The sequence below is a fragment of the Ranitomeya imitator genome, chromosome 4 (assembly GCF_032444005.1).
Source record: "Ranitomeya imitator isolate aRanImi1 chromosome 4, aRanImi1.pri, whole genome shotgun sequence".
In the NCBI taxonomy this organism is placed as follows: Eukaryota; Metazoa; Chordata; class Amphibia; order Anura; family Dendrobatidae; genus Ranitomeya; species Ranitomeya imitator.
Genome location: NC_091285.1, coordinates 568,413,290 through 568,432,714, shown reverse-complemented (window position 1 = coordinate 568,432,714; position 19,425 = coordinate 568,413,290). Strand labels below are relative to the sequence as shown.

Here is a 19,425-nt window from a genome sequence, read left to right as displayed (position 1 = left end):
AGAGACAGACCCCATTGGTCCGGTGCTGGGTATCCCGGTCTCTTGGGCGTCACAAATGTAAACAGCTGGCCTTGTTCTATATTTACACCAATGCTCCTTAAAGAGTTAACATGGTTTAAAGAGCTGACACCAGGTCACAAGTGTTTAGTTTTTTTATTCTCACTGCTCCTCTGAGTATTCCATTTCTTTTTGTTTCCTTTCTTAATGCATTACACCGATCCAGAGATATGGGCTTTATGGTCTTCACAAGGTGGCATGGTTATAGGATCTTCTGAGGTCATATATAGGTTGCTCTGCTGATGTCAATAGTAATAGTGACATAGAGGAGCATCGCACAGGGAGTGAGCGCCCTGTCTGCTCCCATCAGCATGTGATGCAATCGCATTGTGCTGGTAGTGTCCATGGTGACCCACGGCCGTAAGATGGCCGTGGGGTCCTTCAGGGAAGGTGGCTTTTGAGTGCCTGCGAAGAGAAGGAGCTGACGCCTACTTCCCTGCCGGTCAGACACTGTTCTGATGCCCAGGAGTGCAAAAGTATTGCAGAGTATCAGATCAGCGATCGGTCACTGTACAGTGAAGTCCCATCCTGGGACAATGTAAAAACGTTAAAAAAAAAAGTTAATACAAAGTGTAAAAACGTGAAAAAAAGAAAAAATATTACAATAAAAACATTGATTTATGTATAAAAAAAACAAACAAAAAAAGTACACATATTTGGTACCCGGCAGTGTCCGTCTTTTTAGGCAAACATAAAAGCCCGGCTGACTAAAGCTTTGTGCACTTCTGAAATGAAGGACAACACTGAACAGAGGTCACATGGAGCCCAGAGTAACTCTGCTGCCTCATTATAGTGAATGGATCGATCAGGGGTTTCATCTGTCACGTCACTCAGAGATTTAGATGGAAACCCAGAAGTAAGTGCTCAGAGTAGAGCACAAGATAAATGTGATCACAAAAGTTATGTAAAATGTTCCCAATAAAAGCTTCAACTCAATCCACAAAAAAAAGCAAGTCCCCACTCAGATCTGTCATCGGTCAAGTGAAATATAGGGGGCTTCCACGTTACTGGTAGTACAAAGGCTCTGGAAAAGTGAAATGGCTCCTCACCCATCAAAAGAAATTCAGTAAAGCCTGAGCTAAAAAAAAAAAATCCAAATGCCCCCTCCCTTCTGAGCCCCAGTGTGCCTAAACCACATTTAGCGTCCACATGTTTGGCATTTCTGTAGTGATGAGAGCCTGCCTAATTTACAGGTGCGTGTCTCCAGAAGCATGAGCTACGAAAAATGGGCTTTCTAGGAGGTAAATAGCGTTCCACCCCTCCCGACTCTTGCTATGTGGCTAAGCAGTACTCTACAACCATAGATAGGGTATTTCTACAATTAGCAGACACATTTTTGTGCCAATTTTACCCATTTCCCAGTACAAAAATGTAAAATTTGGAGCTAACACACAATCTTGGTGGTAAAAATGTATATTATTTTTTCTTTACTATGGTATAAAATTCTGTGACACACCTGTGGTGTCAATATAATCACTGCACTCCTAGATGAATTCATTGAAAGGTTTAGTTTGTAAAATGGGGTCACTTATGGGGTGTTCTGCTGTTCTGGCACCTCAAGGGCTAAAACTAGTGCAGCAAAATATGCACTGCAATATGGCGCTACTTCCCTTCTGAGCTTTGCACTGTGCCTCAAAAGTAGTTTTTGACCACATATGGGGTATCGGTAAATGCAGGAGAAATTGCACAACAAATGTTGGGGTTCAATTTCTCCTGTTAATGCAAAATTTGTGGCTAAAAAAACATTTGTGTGGGAAAAATTAGATTTTTTTTATTTTCACGGCTCAACATTATAAACGTCTGTGAAGCACCTTGGAGTTCAAGGTGCTCAATACACATCTAGATAAGTTCCCCGAGGGGTCTAATTTCCAAAATGGTGTCACTTGTGGGGGTTTCCACTGTTTAGGCACATCAGTGGGTCTCCAAATGCGACATGGCATCTGCTAATTATTCCAGCAAATTTTGCATTCAAAAAATCAAATGGCGCTCCTTCCCTTCCGAGCCCTGCTGTGTGCTCAAACAGTGGTTTTCCCCCAAATACTGGGTATCCGCATGCTCATAAGAATTGCACAAAAAAATTGTATGGCGCAATCTCTGTTATTCACAAACTTTAAACATGGAGGACACAGACTTCAGCACAACCATATGGGTAAGAATCTCAACGCGTTTCTGGAGACTAAGCTCCCTAATCATGACTTAGTCTCCAGAAACGCGTTGAGATTCTTACCCATATGGTTGTGCTGAAGTCTGTATCCTCCATGTTTAAAGTTTGTGAATAAAGAAAACTCTTTTTTTACGGACTCGGTGAAGCTGGACATTCCTTTCTTTTTCTTTGGACTTTGTACGCCTGGACACAGCGGGTCCGTGCTCCCGAGGTTTGGTTCTTGCATCGCGGGTGAGCTGGTTTATATTCCTTCTTTCGCAATCTCTGTTACCCTTATGAAAATGCAAAATTTAAAGCTAAAAAATATTTTGTGTAAAAAAATGTGATTTTTTTTTTCACAGCTCAACGTGATAAACTTCTGTGAAACACTCTGGGGTTCAATGTGCTCAATACACATCTAGATATGTTCCTTTATGGGTCTAGTTCCCAAAATGGTGTCACTTGTGGGGGTTTCCACTGTTTAGGCTCATCAAGGGCTCTCCAAACGTGACATGGTGTCATGGTGATCTGCGAAAATGAAAAACATTTTTTTTTTCACAAAAATGTTGTTTTAGCCCCAATTTTTTTCATTTTCATAAGGATAGCAGAAGAAAATGGGCTTAAAAATGTATTGTGGAGGGCAGATTTTCCTTGAATAGTTTGCGGACTCTATATACAGAGCCCCTAAGTGTTAGAAGAGCAGAATCCCCCCTCATGTGACCCCATTTTGGAAATTAAACCCCTTTGGGAATTTATCTACAAGTGTAGTGATGATTTTGACTCCATGGCTGTTTCCCAGAAACAAGCAGCAGTGGATGTTGCCGAGTAAAAATTGCAAACTGCCATTGTAGTGCCCAGAACATTGTAGTTACCAGTATATTGTGCCCAGCTCTTGATTCTGAAGACACGCACCCGTAAATTAGGCGGGTTCTCCTTGCTACAGTAATGCCAAACATGCGGATGCTAAATGTGGTTGTTGATCCTGAGTGCTTGTTTCTGCCTGAAACCCTGTGCACACTGCAATCTGTCTAACTGATAAAGGTCATTGTAGGACCGAAACGTCTTCTTTATTTTTGGATTTCCTGCACACAATATAATTATCTGCTTACAACATTTACCTGAGTGCCAAGTTTTCTACAAGATGCATGGGATAGGATCCTACTTGGGCACCATCCACAGGAGAGCCGTAATTATTAGTGATGAGCGAGTATACTCGTTGCTCGGGTTTCCCAGAGCACGCTCAGGTGGTCTCCGAGTATTTTGTAGTGATCGGAGACTTAGTTTTCGTGGCCGCAGCTGCATGATTTGCGGCTCCTAGACAGGCTGAATACATGAGGGGATTGCCTAACAAACAGGCATTCCTCACATGTATTCAGCCTCTCTAGCAGCTGCAAATTATGCAGTTGAGGCAACGAATACTAAATCTCCGATCACTACAAAATACTCGGAGACCACCTGAGCGTGCTCTGGGAAACCCGAGTAATGAGTATACTCACTCATCACTAGTAATAATCAATTTTGCTAAATGTGGGTTAGGCACACTGGTGCTCAGAAGGGGCACTTGGATTTGGGAGTGCAGAAATCCCTGGATTTCTTTTGGGGGTCGAGGAGCTGTGACAACACAGCATTTATTGTTAATTATGCTAGACGTAAATTGAGTAGCCCAGAATCATAAACTGTTGACTGAAGTATTGACTCTTCTTGTAGGACGAATATTCACCTCTAATATATTATCTCCTACAGTTTATCTTCTTTTATCTTTGCAAAACAGTAAGGCATGGCCACTGAACAATGATGTGTGCTGATATGTTGATTATTTATATTGTTTATTCCACCCAGTTTGTTGGCATTCCCAAACAGAGGAGGGAAATCTATGCATATAGCGTACATAAAAAACGTAGCGTAGGACTGCCCCATTATGAGATTGCCGTGAAGTGGCGGGGTAACATAGTAACATAGTTAGTAAGGCTGAAAAAAGACATTTGTCCATCCAGTTCAGCCTATATTCCATCATAATAAATCCCCAGATTTACGTCCTTCTACAGAACCTTTTTTCTGAGAGCCATAACTTTTTTTTTTTAGTTTTCTATTGACACAGCAGCAAAAGCGCTTGCTTTTTGCAGGCCGAGTTGCATGTGTAAATCACACAAATGATGTTACCATAAAATGTAATGAAGACCGGGTAAAATTATCCTAAATCGGGTGAAATAGTGGGGGAAAAAACAATTTTTAGGGTTTTGTTTTTACAGAGTTCAGGGTAAAAATGAGCTGATAACATGAGTCTCCAGGGCGGTGCCATTACAGCAACACCAAACTTGTATAGGTTTTTTTTTTCCATATTTTACAGAGTAAACAAATTCACAACTTAGGGAAGTTTTCATTTTTGATATATACAATGTTCGGATTACCAGGGTCACAGGAGGCTGTGGGGGAGGGGAGATCATTGTGAAGATGGCCGCCCAAACACATGTCCTACCGAGCTCGAAAGTGGCATTTCTGTGGTTGAACAGCTCCATTCACTAATATTAGAGGCAGGTACTGGCTGTATAACACAGCCAGCATTCCCCATGTGGACTCCTGAGCCCGCTCCATACAGGTGCACCAAATATACAGCAAACACTTGGGCAATAGTTGGGAGGGATTAAAGTCTCTGCCCCGCGAGTTATGTGCGACCTCAGGAGCATTCTCAGAAAACAGAACAAATTAGGAAACAATTGCAACCATCTATCACAATTAAGGTTGGTCGCACGGCGACACCAAAGGAAGTCATTATGTGCAATGATAAGGACAACGCCGCAATGTCAATGTCGTGTGGCACAATGTCACCGTGTAGATCTAGATACACATCAGAATTGCTGCTTTTGTAATGCTTTCATCCATCATAGAGAGCAATGACAAAAATGCCAAGACTGCCTCCAACCATATCTTTAAGGGGAACCTGTCACCATGTTTTCCCTATATAAATAGTCACATTTGTGCTGTGTAGTCTGGCACTCCTTTATAAGAGGCTGGCTGCCCGCCATGCCTTATACGATTGTTCCGGTCCATATACTGATCAGAGTGCTAGGCGACTCCTCTGTCCCCACAGTCTTCGCTGCTCTTGCTTTGACGCCATCCACACAGCATGATGCGCCCGTGCAACTCCTGTTCCCTACTATGCAGGAAAGAGAGATGAACGTACTCCGTGGGTAACGCAGAAGTCAGACACATCAATCAAGACTGGGGATGGTGAATAAAGGAGGCACCGAGCACAGTCTGGAGACACCAGGGACAAAGGAGGCGCTGAGAAGAATATGCCTTTCTATATTCTAAAGTATGTGAGGCAGCTGGAGTCTTATGAAGAGGTGGCAGGGATACTTTTCGAGACATCTGAAAGGTGGTGGATACAGTTTATATCTGGAGAATCTGGTAACTGTAGCCTTCATGTTTTTTAGTAAGTAAATCAATGAGATTGACACAAGAAGGACTTTACCGCCCTCTAGTGGATACAATGGAATAAAACAGCTAATGTGAGAGGAGACCTACTTACAGTTCAACAAGATTTGGGAGCTTCTGGGCAAGATTTTCCGGCTGCAAAATAGAAACAACAAAAACACATTATACATCTGTATATACCAAGATGAAAGCTGTCCTTTTTTGTTACGCCCAATTCAATGTCCTCGTATTTATTAAGGCTCCAGTGTATTCGGAGGCGAGCAGCACAGGCATGTTAATATACTATTGAGCCGCTATCAGAGGAGTATGGGGGGAACTAGTGCATCCATTGATTCTGTGTCACTTGTACAGAACTCCAGAATGTGTCGGTCTTTGCAGCCTTCCTGACATGGCGGTGGGTACCGTGACATATTAGGCTATGCCATCTTCTGATTTATGTATGCCGCCTGTTAGTACGTGGGTGGCATCTGGAAACTGGCTGCCCTGAATGACCCCGCACGATTCATGTTCCTCTACTCACCAGTGTGGTCAGAGAGTTGCGCTTCATGTAAAGTCTCTCCAGATACTGAAGTCCTTCATCTTTCAGCAATTCTAGAGGAAAGTGGTTTAGGTTGCGGTAATTTAAGAAGAGATTCTTGTGTCTTTCCAGCTTGGCCACAGATATGGTCTGGCAGAGTTCTGAAGCCATGTTTGGCTGGGGTCCATCCAACTGGACAAAGTGCATGTCAACATCTCAGATCATCTAGAAGGCAAGAAATTCAGTCAAGACGTGGCATAAAAACATGGCGGGCTGCTCCCTTAATCCACTTGTAACGCAGCTGTAAAATTGGGGAATCACAACATCTACAATGTTCGATGCTAGGAAACAAGACTGAAGATGACTTCTGACCATCAAATCAGAACATTAAAGGGGTTGGCCACTATAGCTCTATAGCGCCCCCTGGCTCCAGCATGCACACCATTGCACCCTGCTATGGAACTGGTTGTACTCTATTTCCTGCAATCTCACCACAATTAATGCAGTAGTGGCCAGATTCAGTCCATTCAAAGGGTGAACTGCAGAACTACACGCATGGGATTATTGGGGTCCCAGTTGCTGATCAGTGATAAGTGTTAACCTGGTACAACCCCTTTAAGGTTGTCGGAGATCTCGTTTTGTCACACTGTACTTAGGTAAACCAAATGCCATCATGTAGCCATAGTCATGGGGTAACTCCCTATAAAGTAAGGGCAAACTCATGTCTGCTGCTACGTTTTCTGGCAATCATAGGAATGCCTTTTTAATAAGCTGCGTTTCACTGGTGTTTTCCAGACGTTTTTTAAAATCCATTAAATAATGAAAAAAATCTATTCTTAATAATATTTTTTTTATTTAAAAATGCTGACAAAAAATATCAAGAAGACACCAAGACAATTTCCAGGGGACAACTCTAATTAGAAATGTAGTATAGTTCTTCTAAGGGCTCACACTCATCATCAGTGTAAATAAAATCGCTCCAATGTTGTTCCTGAAAAGTCGGACAAGTGTCATGCGAGTGGAGTGCGATTTTTTTTCAAGGAGCATTCATATGACATCCATATCCATATGCAATATGTTTCTAATATCAGCTTTCACATACAGTAATTCTCTGTCATTTCAAGCTAGTTTTCTTAGTAGTAAAACTATTTTATATGCAGAAATAGATAATCAGTGCTTTAAATGTGTTGTTTTCTGTACTTTTATTTATTTAATTTTTAAATAAATATAATGAAAAACTGGAGTGGAGTCCCCCTAATTTTTATTAACCAGCTGAGGGAAAGCAGACAGTTGTGAGCTGGTCTTAATAGCCTGGGAAGGGAGTAATAAACATGGAGCTTCCCAGGCTATTCATATCAGCCCAAAGTTGCCTACTTAGCCTTTACTGGTTCTTAACAAAGGGTGCCCCCCCCAAAAAAAATGATGTGGGTTACCCCCTATCTATATATATAATTGTCTAAGGGTTTTTCCGTCTGTCTGTCTGTCTTTCTGTCTGTCCTGGAAATCCCGGCTCTCTGATTGGTCGAGGCCGCCAGGCCTCGACCAATCAGCAACGGGCACAGCGACGATGATGTCATAAAGGACTTAGACATCCCACGTTTCTGATTCAGCGACGGGCACAGTATCGACGTAGATGTCATAATGGTTGCCATGGCGACGATGATGTCATAAAGGTTGCCTCGACCAATCAGCGACGGGCACAGTCTGCCGCGAATTCTGGAATCATCATTGTCCATATACTACGGGACATGCATATTCTAGAATACCCGATGCGTTAGAATCGGGCCACAGTCTAGTTATTAATAACCAGCAAAGGCTTAGTCAGACAGCTGTGGGCTGATATTAATAGCATAGGAAGGGGACATGGATAATGGCCCCTTCCTAGACTAAGAACAAAAGCCCTAAGCCGCCCCAGAAATGGCACATTCATTAGATACGCCAATTCTGGCACTTAGTCTTTGCTCTTCCCACTTTCCCTGGTGGGGTGGCAAGTGGGGTAATAGTATTAGGGTTGATGTTATCCGACATCAAGCCCACAAGTTAGTAATGGAGGGGTGTCTATAGGACACCCCCATTACTGACTCCACAGTCAAATGTAATAAAGACAAACAGAGTAAAGTCCTTTATTTGAAGTAAAAACTTCCCGACCATCTTTACCCATTTATTAATATCAAAATAAAAACAAAAGTATTCCTCACCTGTCCGCAGATAATCCCTATGTGATGCTGTCTCACGAAGAACTCCAGATGGATGTTTTTTTGAGCGGTGGAATGATTCAACAGCTCAGAAAGCCAGCCAGAACACACTGAGATAGCAACATGGAAACACTCATGCAGTGTCTATCGCTGACGTGAGTAAGGTCACCTGAGTTCATAGCCGATGAACCCAGGTCACCTTACTGACGTCACTACTCACATTGTGAGAATTTTCTCTGTCTTTATTACATTTGACTATGGGGTTAGTAATGGGGGTGTCTTATAGATGCCTCTCCTTTACTAACTCCTGGGCTTCATGTCAGACATCAACTCCAACACTATTACCCCACGTGCCACTGCAACAGGGCAAGTGAGAAGAGTGAAGACCAAGCGTCAGAACTGGTGCATCTAATGGATGCACCATTTCTGGGGCGGCTGATGTTCTTAGTATGGAAGAGGGCTAATATCCATGGCCCCTTCCTAGGCTATTAATTTCAGCCCGCAGCTATCTGCCTAGCCTTTGCTGGATATTAATAATAGGGGGACGCCACGTCATATTTTTGGATCATATTGTAAGCTGATATTAATAGCCTGGGAAACTCCATGTTTATGACCCCCTTCCCAGGCTATTAAGAACAGCTCTCAGCGGTCTGCTTTCCCTCAGCTGGTTAATAAAAATTAGGGGAACTTATTCTCACTTTAACAGCTGAAAATAAATAACTGAGGTGGGAACATTTACATTTTTCATTTAGTTGCTTAATAATTCTGCACACTAATAGTTACCCAATAATTCTGTACCCAAAGATATTCTCTTATGAAAGACAAAACCTCACTTTTACTTTTTAATATTCAGGCTTCAGGTTTATTAACCTTTTGGATTGACCAATAGTGCAGTAGTTGTTCAGTAATAAAATTAATAATCAAACATACAAATTGCCTAATAATTCTGCACACAATGTAGAATAAAACATTTGTTATACCTATTTTAATGTTGTCTAAACCTGAGAAATGTTCTATACTCAGGAGTATCTAACAGTCTTAAAAATACAGTAAAAATCTCTTTATTTGGTTCCACAGTAAATCCCATTGACAGGTACATGGAGCTCAAGCGACACAGTAATCAGATGATTGTCACAAGAGAAGTTGTCTGTAAAATCAAGCAACTTAGTTATTTACCAATCATTAAAAATCCTGTTCCCAAGAATGAAATGATTTGTAATGTAATAGCGTACTGCTCGTGGCCTAAGTTACCGACCACCTCTCCATCGTAGGTGGCCAGTTTCCTAAGCAAAGAGCGGGCACTATACAGGATGCAAGTGCATCCCAGAAGTTGGCAGGATTGTGGGATCTGACCACCTTCCATGACTCTGCGTTCCTCTGATGTTAAGGCGCCAAAGCTGTCTTTGCTAACAGCATCGGAGAGCGACCATGTCGTAGGGCTGGTCTGTCAATCTTCAGGAACGTACCACCTACTGACAAGCAGAACACTGCTCAAGGTTACACAATCCCTTTAAATAATTATGGTGTTTTTTTTTAGATTTTCCAGCAATTACGGTACTTTTTTAGACAAATCTCAACCACGTCAGAAAAGTTGATCCACCATTTTAACCACAGAGTACCACAAAATTGACAAAAAATTGGGGGTTATATTTGAGGATCAGTACTGGTACCGGCAGATGAACTTCTATATCAGGTCATGTTGGTTTATTGTGAAGGAGTCAAAATCCCTCGAAATAGAGATCACCTCCTACATGGAAACGCGAAAAATTACTTCAGAATTACTCCTCTTTTATATGTAACCAGGATAAAGCAACAATAGGTAAAGGGAATAACATCGGGACATCATCCCTGATGATTGTTTGCCCCAAAAAGCTTCACTCGTAGCAGTTTACAGATCACCAGCCAACAAGTCAGAGGCGGCTATCAGATGTCGAAACCGGATCATAGCTGAGGAAACAGGTGCGGGTTACAATATTGTGACTGTGAGTCAGTGCACATCAATGCCACAGCGCGATGGGATCTGACATGACGTGATCTGTCATGAAGTGATCTGACATGACGTGATCTGACATGACGTGATCTGACATGACGTGATCTGTCATAAAGTGATCTGTCATGAAGTGACCATCAATCTCCTGCCTCCAAGTAATGTTACAGAACACGCCTGACACTGCCACAGAAAGACGCTTGGAACTGCCGAAACGCCTTTCACAAAATTACCCGCTGATGTGTGCGGATCCCATCTACAATATTCATGTGATCCTATAAGCTAGCTATAAGGGTATGTTCACACAGAGGGGTCTTATAGGAGGAGTTTTCTGCTTGACTAATCCATGTAAAAAAAAATACAAAAACAACTTTTTAGCTTTTTTTTATGCTTTGTGGGTCATTTTTCTGCCTCTATGGATTCAGTTAATAGAGTACACAGAACAACTAGGTTTGGGGCATATTTTAATTTGAGGTCTCTTAGGAAATAGTCTGCGGACCCATTATCTGAGGCGAAGAGTTGTCTGTTAAAGGGGCGAGAAACGCATAGAGACATTAAAGGCCTTGGGATGGTATGAGGGTCATATAATTTCTATTTAATCTAAGAAGACTGAGGGGTGCGTGCTTTAGCCAGCACTTGCTTTTGTGTGTTGGCCGTATCCTAGGTCTAAGGGGTAATGTTTCTCCTTGTGGAGAGTGACATGTCGGCTCTGGCATGCCAAGGTGAGGAGGCTTATTTGCCACCGTGCAATGCTCCCCCGGGAGAGGAAGAGGTCTTGAACTCTATATCGCCACCTGTTGGAAGCAGTGATCCTACAAGTCACGACTGCCCCTTTACTGAGTCTTGCGCACCAGATAAGCCTCCTTACCCGTGAACTTTTTGCCTCCAATCACAGCAGAGCGCTCACACTAGCTAGTGTGGGAACCGCGGCTCTCTGACCGGCAGTAATGATCTTACCACCGATCAGAGGCAGTATTTGTAGCCCTACCATGCACATGACAACATACGGCTTTCGGGGAGCCGGACCCGAACAGTGACATGGACCTCCTGGTGAAGTCCGTATTTGGGGTATCTAGTTGTAAGAGATGTAAATGGGACTGAGTCTCATCAGTGTCTACATTTGATTTTCAGCAGTTTGGTCAGTCATTTTTACCATCAATGTTTCATCATTTATTTCTCAAATGTAAAAAAAGATTTCTGAAAATTCAACCGAACAGTCCATGAACAATGACCAGCACAAGATGGCACCCTATTGCTATCTGATTTTTTCTCTGGCCCATAGACTTGTATTGAGTTCAATCTTAGAGTCTGATGAAAATTGGGCTTGCCTCTGTCATTTTGTATGGACCACTCGATCCCCGAAGACATATGGACATGTGCACAACCCCACAGACTATAACAGGTACGAGTTCTCTCCGTGAAAAACAGGTACAACTCGTACATAAAACTGCTGTCTGAATGAGCCCTAATGAACAGAATGATTGGAAGAAAAGTAAGAGAATGCGGCCTCAGCACTCAGCTCATTGCCCTAGGACCACTCCTATGATTGATGACCCAGCATTAGTGCACCCAAGAACGGCCACTACATAGAGAACGGAGCTGTGCTATTTGGGTTTGTCACTGCTTACATTCAGATGCTAATACCCTGGGGTCCCAGGGCAGCATGAGGTCAGGGTTACAACTCCAAATTCAACTATGTGTCACTTATCAAGCTGTGTACTTACAATGAAGGTTTTATCACTAGGACATTATCATTGCTGTAATAGCTAGCCATGCACGACCGCACCTCCTCTGTGATAGGCAGCTCACTGTCTGTAGATGATGTACTTTCAGACCCTGGTGTGGGAGGGGGCAGCTTTCTGAGCTTTGTTTCATGTTACATCAAAGAACTCTGATTGTATCAGAACCGCTGCACCCAGTACACTAAGTGACATCGCTGAAATCAGGGTCTCTTTCCTATATTATGCTGGTCTCAGATGGGGTAGCAAAAATCTGCAGACAGTTTTCCTCTTGGAGTTTTCCTCTTGGCAGAACAAAACGTAAATTATGAATGAGGATTAAAGAACATATGTATAACACTTAAAGACAATTCACAGGGCACCCATTATCATATCATTACAAGACGGCACACAATGGACAATTGTAGGGAAGCTCTTTGTAAAAAAAAAAAAACATTGTCGGGGAGGAAATTATATACACCAACTGTCAAGAGCAGAAAGCAAATGGATATGTACATTAAATACACTGAGACCAGCGGGTATCAATAGTGAAACAGAATGATTTGCTTTCTAGCACGAATTAACACTTGGACCAGAAGAGTGCCCGAAGTTGAGCGATGTCACAAAAACACAGGGCGGCAGGTTTTTTTTATCCATTCTAAAGAAGTGTCAGGGCGAGTGTGACCATCCGGAACACTGCCAACATGACGTATCAGGTGCAGCGAGAATTAAAGGAACAAACAGCACACACCTTCATTGACGGTATCACCACCCAGCACGGGAACTACTGGTGCATGCATCATAAAACTACACAACACACCAGGTAGGCATCCAGCCATCTGCATGCATTTAGACTTTTAGGTGTTTTTAGCGCATTTCATTTATCTTCTCAGTCTATTTAACTCATTCCGCACAACAGGTGACTTTAGTCTTTAGTGGGAGCGCTAGAACAAGTATAAGCAGCTTCTAATGCCAGCACTTTAGTGGGAGCACTAGAACAAGTACAGTTGTGGCCAAAAGTATTGACACCCCTGCAATTCTGTCAGATAATACTCAGTTTCTTCCTGAAAATGATTGCAATCACAAATTATTTGGTATTATATCTTCATTTAATTTGCCTTAAATGAAAAAACACAAAAGAGAATGAAGCAAAAAGCAAAACATTGATCATTTCACACAAAACTCCAAAAATGGGCCAGACAAAAGTATTGACACCCTCAGCCTAATACTTCGTTGCACAACCTTTAGCCAAAATAACTGCGACCAACCACTTCCGGTAACCATCAATGAGTTTCTTACAATGCTCTGCTAGAATTTTAGACCATTCTTCTTTGGCAAACTGCTCCAGGTCCCTGATATTTGAAGGGTGCCTTCTCCAAACTGCCATTTTTAGATCTCTCCACAGGTGTTCTATGGGATTCAGGTCTGGACTCATTGCTGGCCACCTTAGAAGTCTCCAGTGCTTTCTCGCAAACCATTTTCTAGCGCATTTTGAAGTGTGTTTTGGGTCATTGTCCTGCTGGAAGACCCATGACCGCTGAGGGAGACCCAGCTTTCTCACACTGGGCCCTACATTATGCTGCAAAATTTGTTGGTAGTCTTCAGACTTCATAATGCCATGCACACAGTCAAGCAGTCCAGTGCCAGAGGCAGCAAAGCAACCCCAAAACATCAGGGAACCTCCGCCATGTTTGACTGTAGGGACCGTGTTCTTTTCTTTGAATGCCTCTTTTTTTCTCCTGTAAACTCTATGTTGATGCCTTTGCCCAAAAAGCTCTACTTTTGTCTCATCTGACCAGAGAACATTCTTCCAAAACGTTTTAGGCTTTTTCAGGTAAGTTTTGGCAAACTCCAGCCTGGCTTTTTTATGTCTCGGGGTAAGAAGTGGGGTCTTCCTGGGTCTCCTACCATACAGTCCCTTTCCATTCAGATGCCGATGGATAGTACGGGTTGACACTGTTGTACCCTCGGACTGCAGGGCAGCTTGAACTTGTTTGGATGTTAGTCGAGGTTCTTTATCCAACATCCGCACAATCTTGCATTGAAATCTCTTGTCAATTTTTCTTTTCCGTCCACATCTAGGGAGGTTAGCCACAGTGCCATGGGCTTTAAACTTCTTGATGACACTGCGCACGGTAGACACAGGAACATTCAGGTCTTTGGAGATGGACTTGTAGCCTTGAGATTGCTCATGCTTCCTCACAATTTGGTTTGTCAAGTCCTCAGACAGTTCTTTGGTCTTCTTTCTTTTCTCCATGCTCAATGTGGTACACACAAGGACATAGGACAGAGGTTGAGTCAGCTTTAATCCATGTCAACTGGCTGCAAGTGTGATTTAGTTATTGCCAACACCTGTTAGGTGCCACAGGTAAGTTACAGGTGCTGTTAATTACACAAATTAGAGAAGCATCACATGATTTTTCGAACAGTGCCAATACTTTTGTCCACCCCCTTTTTTATGTTTGGTGTAGAATTATATCCAATTTGGCTTTAGGACAATTCTTGTGTTTTTTCATTTAAGACAAATTAAATGAAGATAATAATAACAAAGAATTTGTGTTTGCAATCATTTTCAGGAAGAAACTGAGTATTATCTGACAGAATTGCAGGTGTGTCAATACTTTTGGCCACAACTGTATATGCAGTTTCTAATGCCAGCACTTTAGTGGGAACGCTAGAACAAGTATAAGCAGCTTCTAACACCAGCACTTTAGTGGGAGCGCTAGAACAAGTATATGCAGTTTCTAATGCCAGCACTTTAGTGAGAGGGCTAGATCAAGTATATGCAGTTTCTAACACCAGCACTTTAGTGGGAGCGCTAGAACAAGTATAAGCAGCTTCTAACACCAGCACTTTAGTGGGAGCACTAGAACAAGTGTAAGCAGCTTCTAACACCAGCACTTTAGTGGGAGCGCTAGAACAAGTATATGCAGTTTCTAACGCCAGCACTTTAGTGGGAGCGCTAGAACAAGTATATGCAGTTTCTAATGCCAGCATGTAAGTGGGATCGCTAGAACAAGTATATGCAGTTTCTAATGCCAGCACTTTAGTGAAAGCGCTAGAATAAGTACCGTATATGCAGCTTCAAACACAAAAAAAAAACAGGGAAAAAAAAGCAAATTGGACATAATAATTTCACACAAAACCCAAAAGTGGGCAGAACAAAATTACTGGCACCTTTCCAAACTTGTGAGTAAACAACTTTGCTTCAAACATGTGATGCTGGATCAAACTCACCTGTGGCAAATAACAGGTGTGGGCAATATGAAAATCATACTGAGACCAGATAAAATGGAGAGAAGTTCACTCAATCGTTACATTATGTGTCTGTCATACTAAGCATGGAGAACAGAAAGAAGAGCAGAGAACCAAAATTGATGAAAAATATCAACAATCTCAAGATTACAAGTCCATCTACAGAGATCTTGATGTTCCTTTGTCCACAGTGCAATATATTCAAGATGCTTACAACCCATGGCACTATAGCTAATCGCCCTGGAGGACAGAGAAAAAATTATAAAAAGTTGCAACGCAGGATAGTCAGGATGGTATATAAGCATCCCCAATCAAGTTTCAAAGAAATTCAAGCTGTCCTGCAGGCTCAGGGTGCACCAGTGTCGGAGTCTTGCAAACTGTCGACATTTGAATGAAACGCTATGGCAGGAGACCCAGGAGGACCCCACTGCTTGCACAGAGACATAAAAAAGCGAGACTGCAGTTTGCCAAAATGTACACAAGTAAGCCATGATCCTTATGGGAAAGGGTCTTGTGGACAGAAGAGACCAAGATAGAGCATTTTGATAAAGCACAGAATTTTACTGTTTACTGAAAACGGAACGAGTCCTACAAAGAAAAGAACACACTACCTACAGTCAAATATGGTGGAAGTTTACCAACAGATTTTGGGTGGAAATTTAGTATCCCGTGTCAGAAAGCTGGGTTTGCGTCTTTGGTCATGGGTCTTCCAACAGGACAATGACCCTAAACAAACTTCAAGAAGCACCCAGAAATGTATGGAAACACTGGAGAGTTCTCAAATGGCCAGCAATGAGTCTGGATCTAAATCCTATTGAAAACCTGGAGGAGAGATCTTAAAATTGCTGTTAGGGAAAAAGCATTCAAATATGAGAGACCTGGAACAGTTTGCAAAAGAAGAGTAGTGCAAACTTCCAATTGAGAAGAGTAAGAAGCTTGTTGATGGTTATAGGAAGAGATTGATGGTAGTTATTTATTCCAAAGGGTGTACAACTAAATATTAAAGGGAAGGTACCACGTTTATAGATCATTAATAAATGAATGTAATGTAGCATAACATGCTGTTATAACCAAGAATTGATTGCATTTGAAACATATTTTGTGTTTTATAGGAATTTACAGAAGGTACTGGGGGCTGACATCTTGCTTTTACAGCAGCAGCATGACACTAACAATGTCATAATACGGCACCCCATGGTCATAGGAGATAACAGACTGCTGCTGACCTATCTATTGTAATGGAGCAGTCACTGCTATAAACTGGGCACTCCTCTGTGGGCTGAACAATTCACAGTAGTGGGAGTGTTCTGCTGCCATATTCATAGTGACATATATATCTATAATATAACGCTGGGAGCGTCACTCTGTCCAAAGCCTTTATAGACTGCGCCGGCGCAGTCTGGGCCTCACAGAGTGACGCTCCCGGGAGATTGCGGTATGCGTTCACACTGAACGCACACCGCGATCTCCAACAGAGAAGCAGGGACCGCCAGGAGGGTGAGTATCGGCTATATTCACCTGTCCTGCGTTCCACCGCTGAGCGCCGCCATCTTCCCAGTCTTCGGCCTGTGACCTTCAGTTCAGAGGGCGCGATGACGCGCTTAATGCGCGCCGGCGCCGCCCTCTGACTGAACAGTCACAGCCAGGAGACCAGGAAGATGGCGGCGCCCAGCGGTGGAACGCAGGACAGGTGAATATAGTAAGTGCTGGGGGGCCTGAGCTGGCGGCGATACCAGCACCTGACCCCCACATCGCACCGGTGTCCCCGCCTGCTCAGGCCCCCGGATGGGTGCAGCACATGACAGGATAGGGACGCAGGATGGGGACGCAGGATGGGTGCAGCACATGACAGGATGGGGACGCAGGATGGGGACGCAGGATGGGGACGCAGGATGGGTGCAGCACATGACAGGATGGGGACGCAGGATGGGTGCAGCACATACCAGGATGGGGACGCAGGATGGGTGCAGCACATGACAGGATGGGGACGCAGGATGGGTGCAGCACATACCAGGATGGGGACGCAGGATGGGTGCAGCACATGACAGGATGGGGACGCAGGATGGGTGCAGCACATGACAGGATGGGGACGCAGGATGGGTGCAGCACATGACAGGATGGGGACGCAGGATGGGTGCAGCACATGACAGGATGGGGACGCAGGATGGGTGCAGCACATGACAGGATGGGGACGCAGGATGGGTGCAGCACATGACAGGATGGGGACGCAGGATGGGTGCAGCACATGACAGGATGGGGACGCAGGATGGGTGCAGCACATGACAGGATGGGGACGCAGGATGGGTGCAGCACATACCAGGATGGGGACGCAGGATGGGTGCAGCACATGACAGGATGGGGACGCAGGATGGGTGCAGCACATGACAGGATGGGGATGCAGGATGGGTGCAGCACATGACAGGATGGGGACGCAGGATGGGTGCAGCACATGACAGGATGGGGACGCAGGATGGGTGCAGCACATGACAGGATGGGGACGCAGGATGGAGCAGCACAATATAAATGCTCGCCACCCGGGCGTAGAACGGGTTCAATAGCTAGTATATATATATATATGTATATATACCTATTCTATCTTTTCTTTTCTAATCTTTCATTCTATGTGTATATATCTATTCTATCTTTTCTATTCTAATCTGTCAGTGTGATGTTACTGTACACAGCACTGATTTGCCGCCTTTTCAAAGGACACCGGTGTGTAAAAATCAGACAGCAATACGGATGTCATACGGATATTGCGATAAAAAAAATTGCATGACACTCGCATGATTTACCTCTGTTTTTTCGCTCCGTAAATTGGACCGTTTTTTTTCTCTCAAGTGGAAAAGAGCCCTAACAGTAAAGCTGGTAAGTCTCACTATAGCTGTTGAGGTCTAAAACGGAAAATGCTCCCCCCAGTGGTAAATATATATATTTGTAAGAAAATATATATTTTTCATATAGAAATGTTTGCAAACCGTGCAAACATTGAACTAATACATTTTAATTACTATTTTAAGCTTAATTTCACAAAAAATCAAACTACAAGAAAACTAGTGACACCTTCCTTTTAAGTTGAGAACACCAACAATTTTGTGTGACCTACTTTTGAGGTTTTGTGTGAAATTACGTACAACTTTTTTTCTCATTTTTTTATGTTGTTCAAATACACACAAAGGAAATAAACATGTGTATAACAAAATGTGAAATTGGAATAATTTTTCTGGGAGAAATACTTCATTTTCTGGAATAATTTGAAGGGTCCCAACACTTTTGGCCTTGACTATTTAGGGTAAGTTCACACAGGGCGTTATTGCTGCGATTGTTATGCTAATTTTCAGCTGCTTTTTACAGTACCAGCAAAGCCTATGAGATTTCAGAAATCTCGTGCACACACATTGGTATTTTGTGTGATCAGTATTTTGTGCTTTGCTGGGTTTTTTGGACATCGAGTATGTCACTTCTGTCAGCGTTTTTTAGCCATTGACTTGAATGGGTGTTGAAAAAAGCAGCAAAAACGCAGGTATCATTATTTGCTGCTGAAAATTCAAGGACATTAGCATGGACAAAGAAAAAAAAACGCACTAAAAAAACGCACCAAATACGCAACAAAAAACGCACCAAAACGCTCCTAAACCGGCGTTTTTGACGCATCTTTTTTCCTGCCAAAATGATCAGGCTTTGCTGCAAAAAAAAAAAAGCAGGAAAACCGCCCTGTGTGAACTTACCCTAATACTGACCCATGTTGTAGAAGTTGTTATCTTTGGCTCAGATGTTCAATAATTATACATTTTATAAAGGGTTTGTTCCCACTTAGCAAGTTCTCACCTATCCTCAAGCTCTGAAATACCCACTTGGGACCGAGCGATGGCTGTACATGCGCACCACCACTCCAATAAATGCTCACGGGACTGCTAGACATTGCCGAGTGCTGTACTTAGGATTGATGGGACCCCGGAGGTCAGCATCTTATCACCTATCCTGTGGACAAGTTTCTAGTTTGGGGGAACCCATTTAAGACATTGCTATCCTTCCACACAAAATTTGTAAAAGCACAAGACTTGCTGGCCTCAGCCCCACATCAGGTCAAAACTGCTTTAGCTGCACTGCAGCCTAAT

At 43.1% G+C, this 19,425-nt stretch overlaps 1 protein-coding gene across 1 annotated transcript in view; it reads right to left on the bottom strand.

Annotated features, from left to right (window-relative positions):
* The window catches only part of LRRC28 (leucine rich repeat containing 28), a 63,659-nt gene that overhangs the window by 37,269 nt on the left and 6,965 nt on the right, over window positions 1-19,425 (bottom strand). The window contains exons 2-3 of the mRNA XM_069766292.1: window positions 6,156-6,377; window positions 5,730-5,770 (exon numbers count right to left, since the gene is read on the bottom strand). Coding sequence (XP_069622393.1) covers window positions 5,730-5,770; window positions 6,156-6,359 — 245 coding nt within the window. The 5' untranslated portion in view covers window positions 6,360-6,377. The remainder of the gene's footprint in view (window positions 1-5,729; window positions 5,771-6,155; window positions 6,378-19,425) is intronic.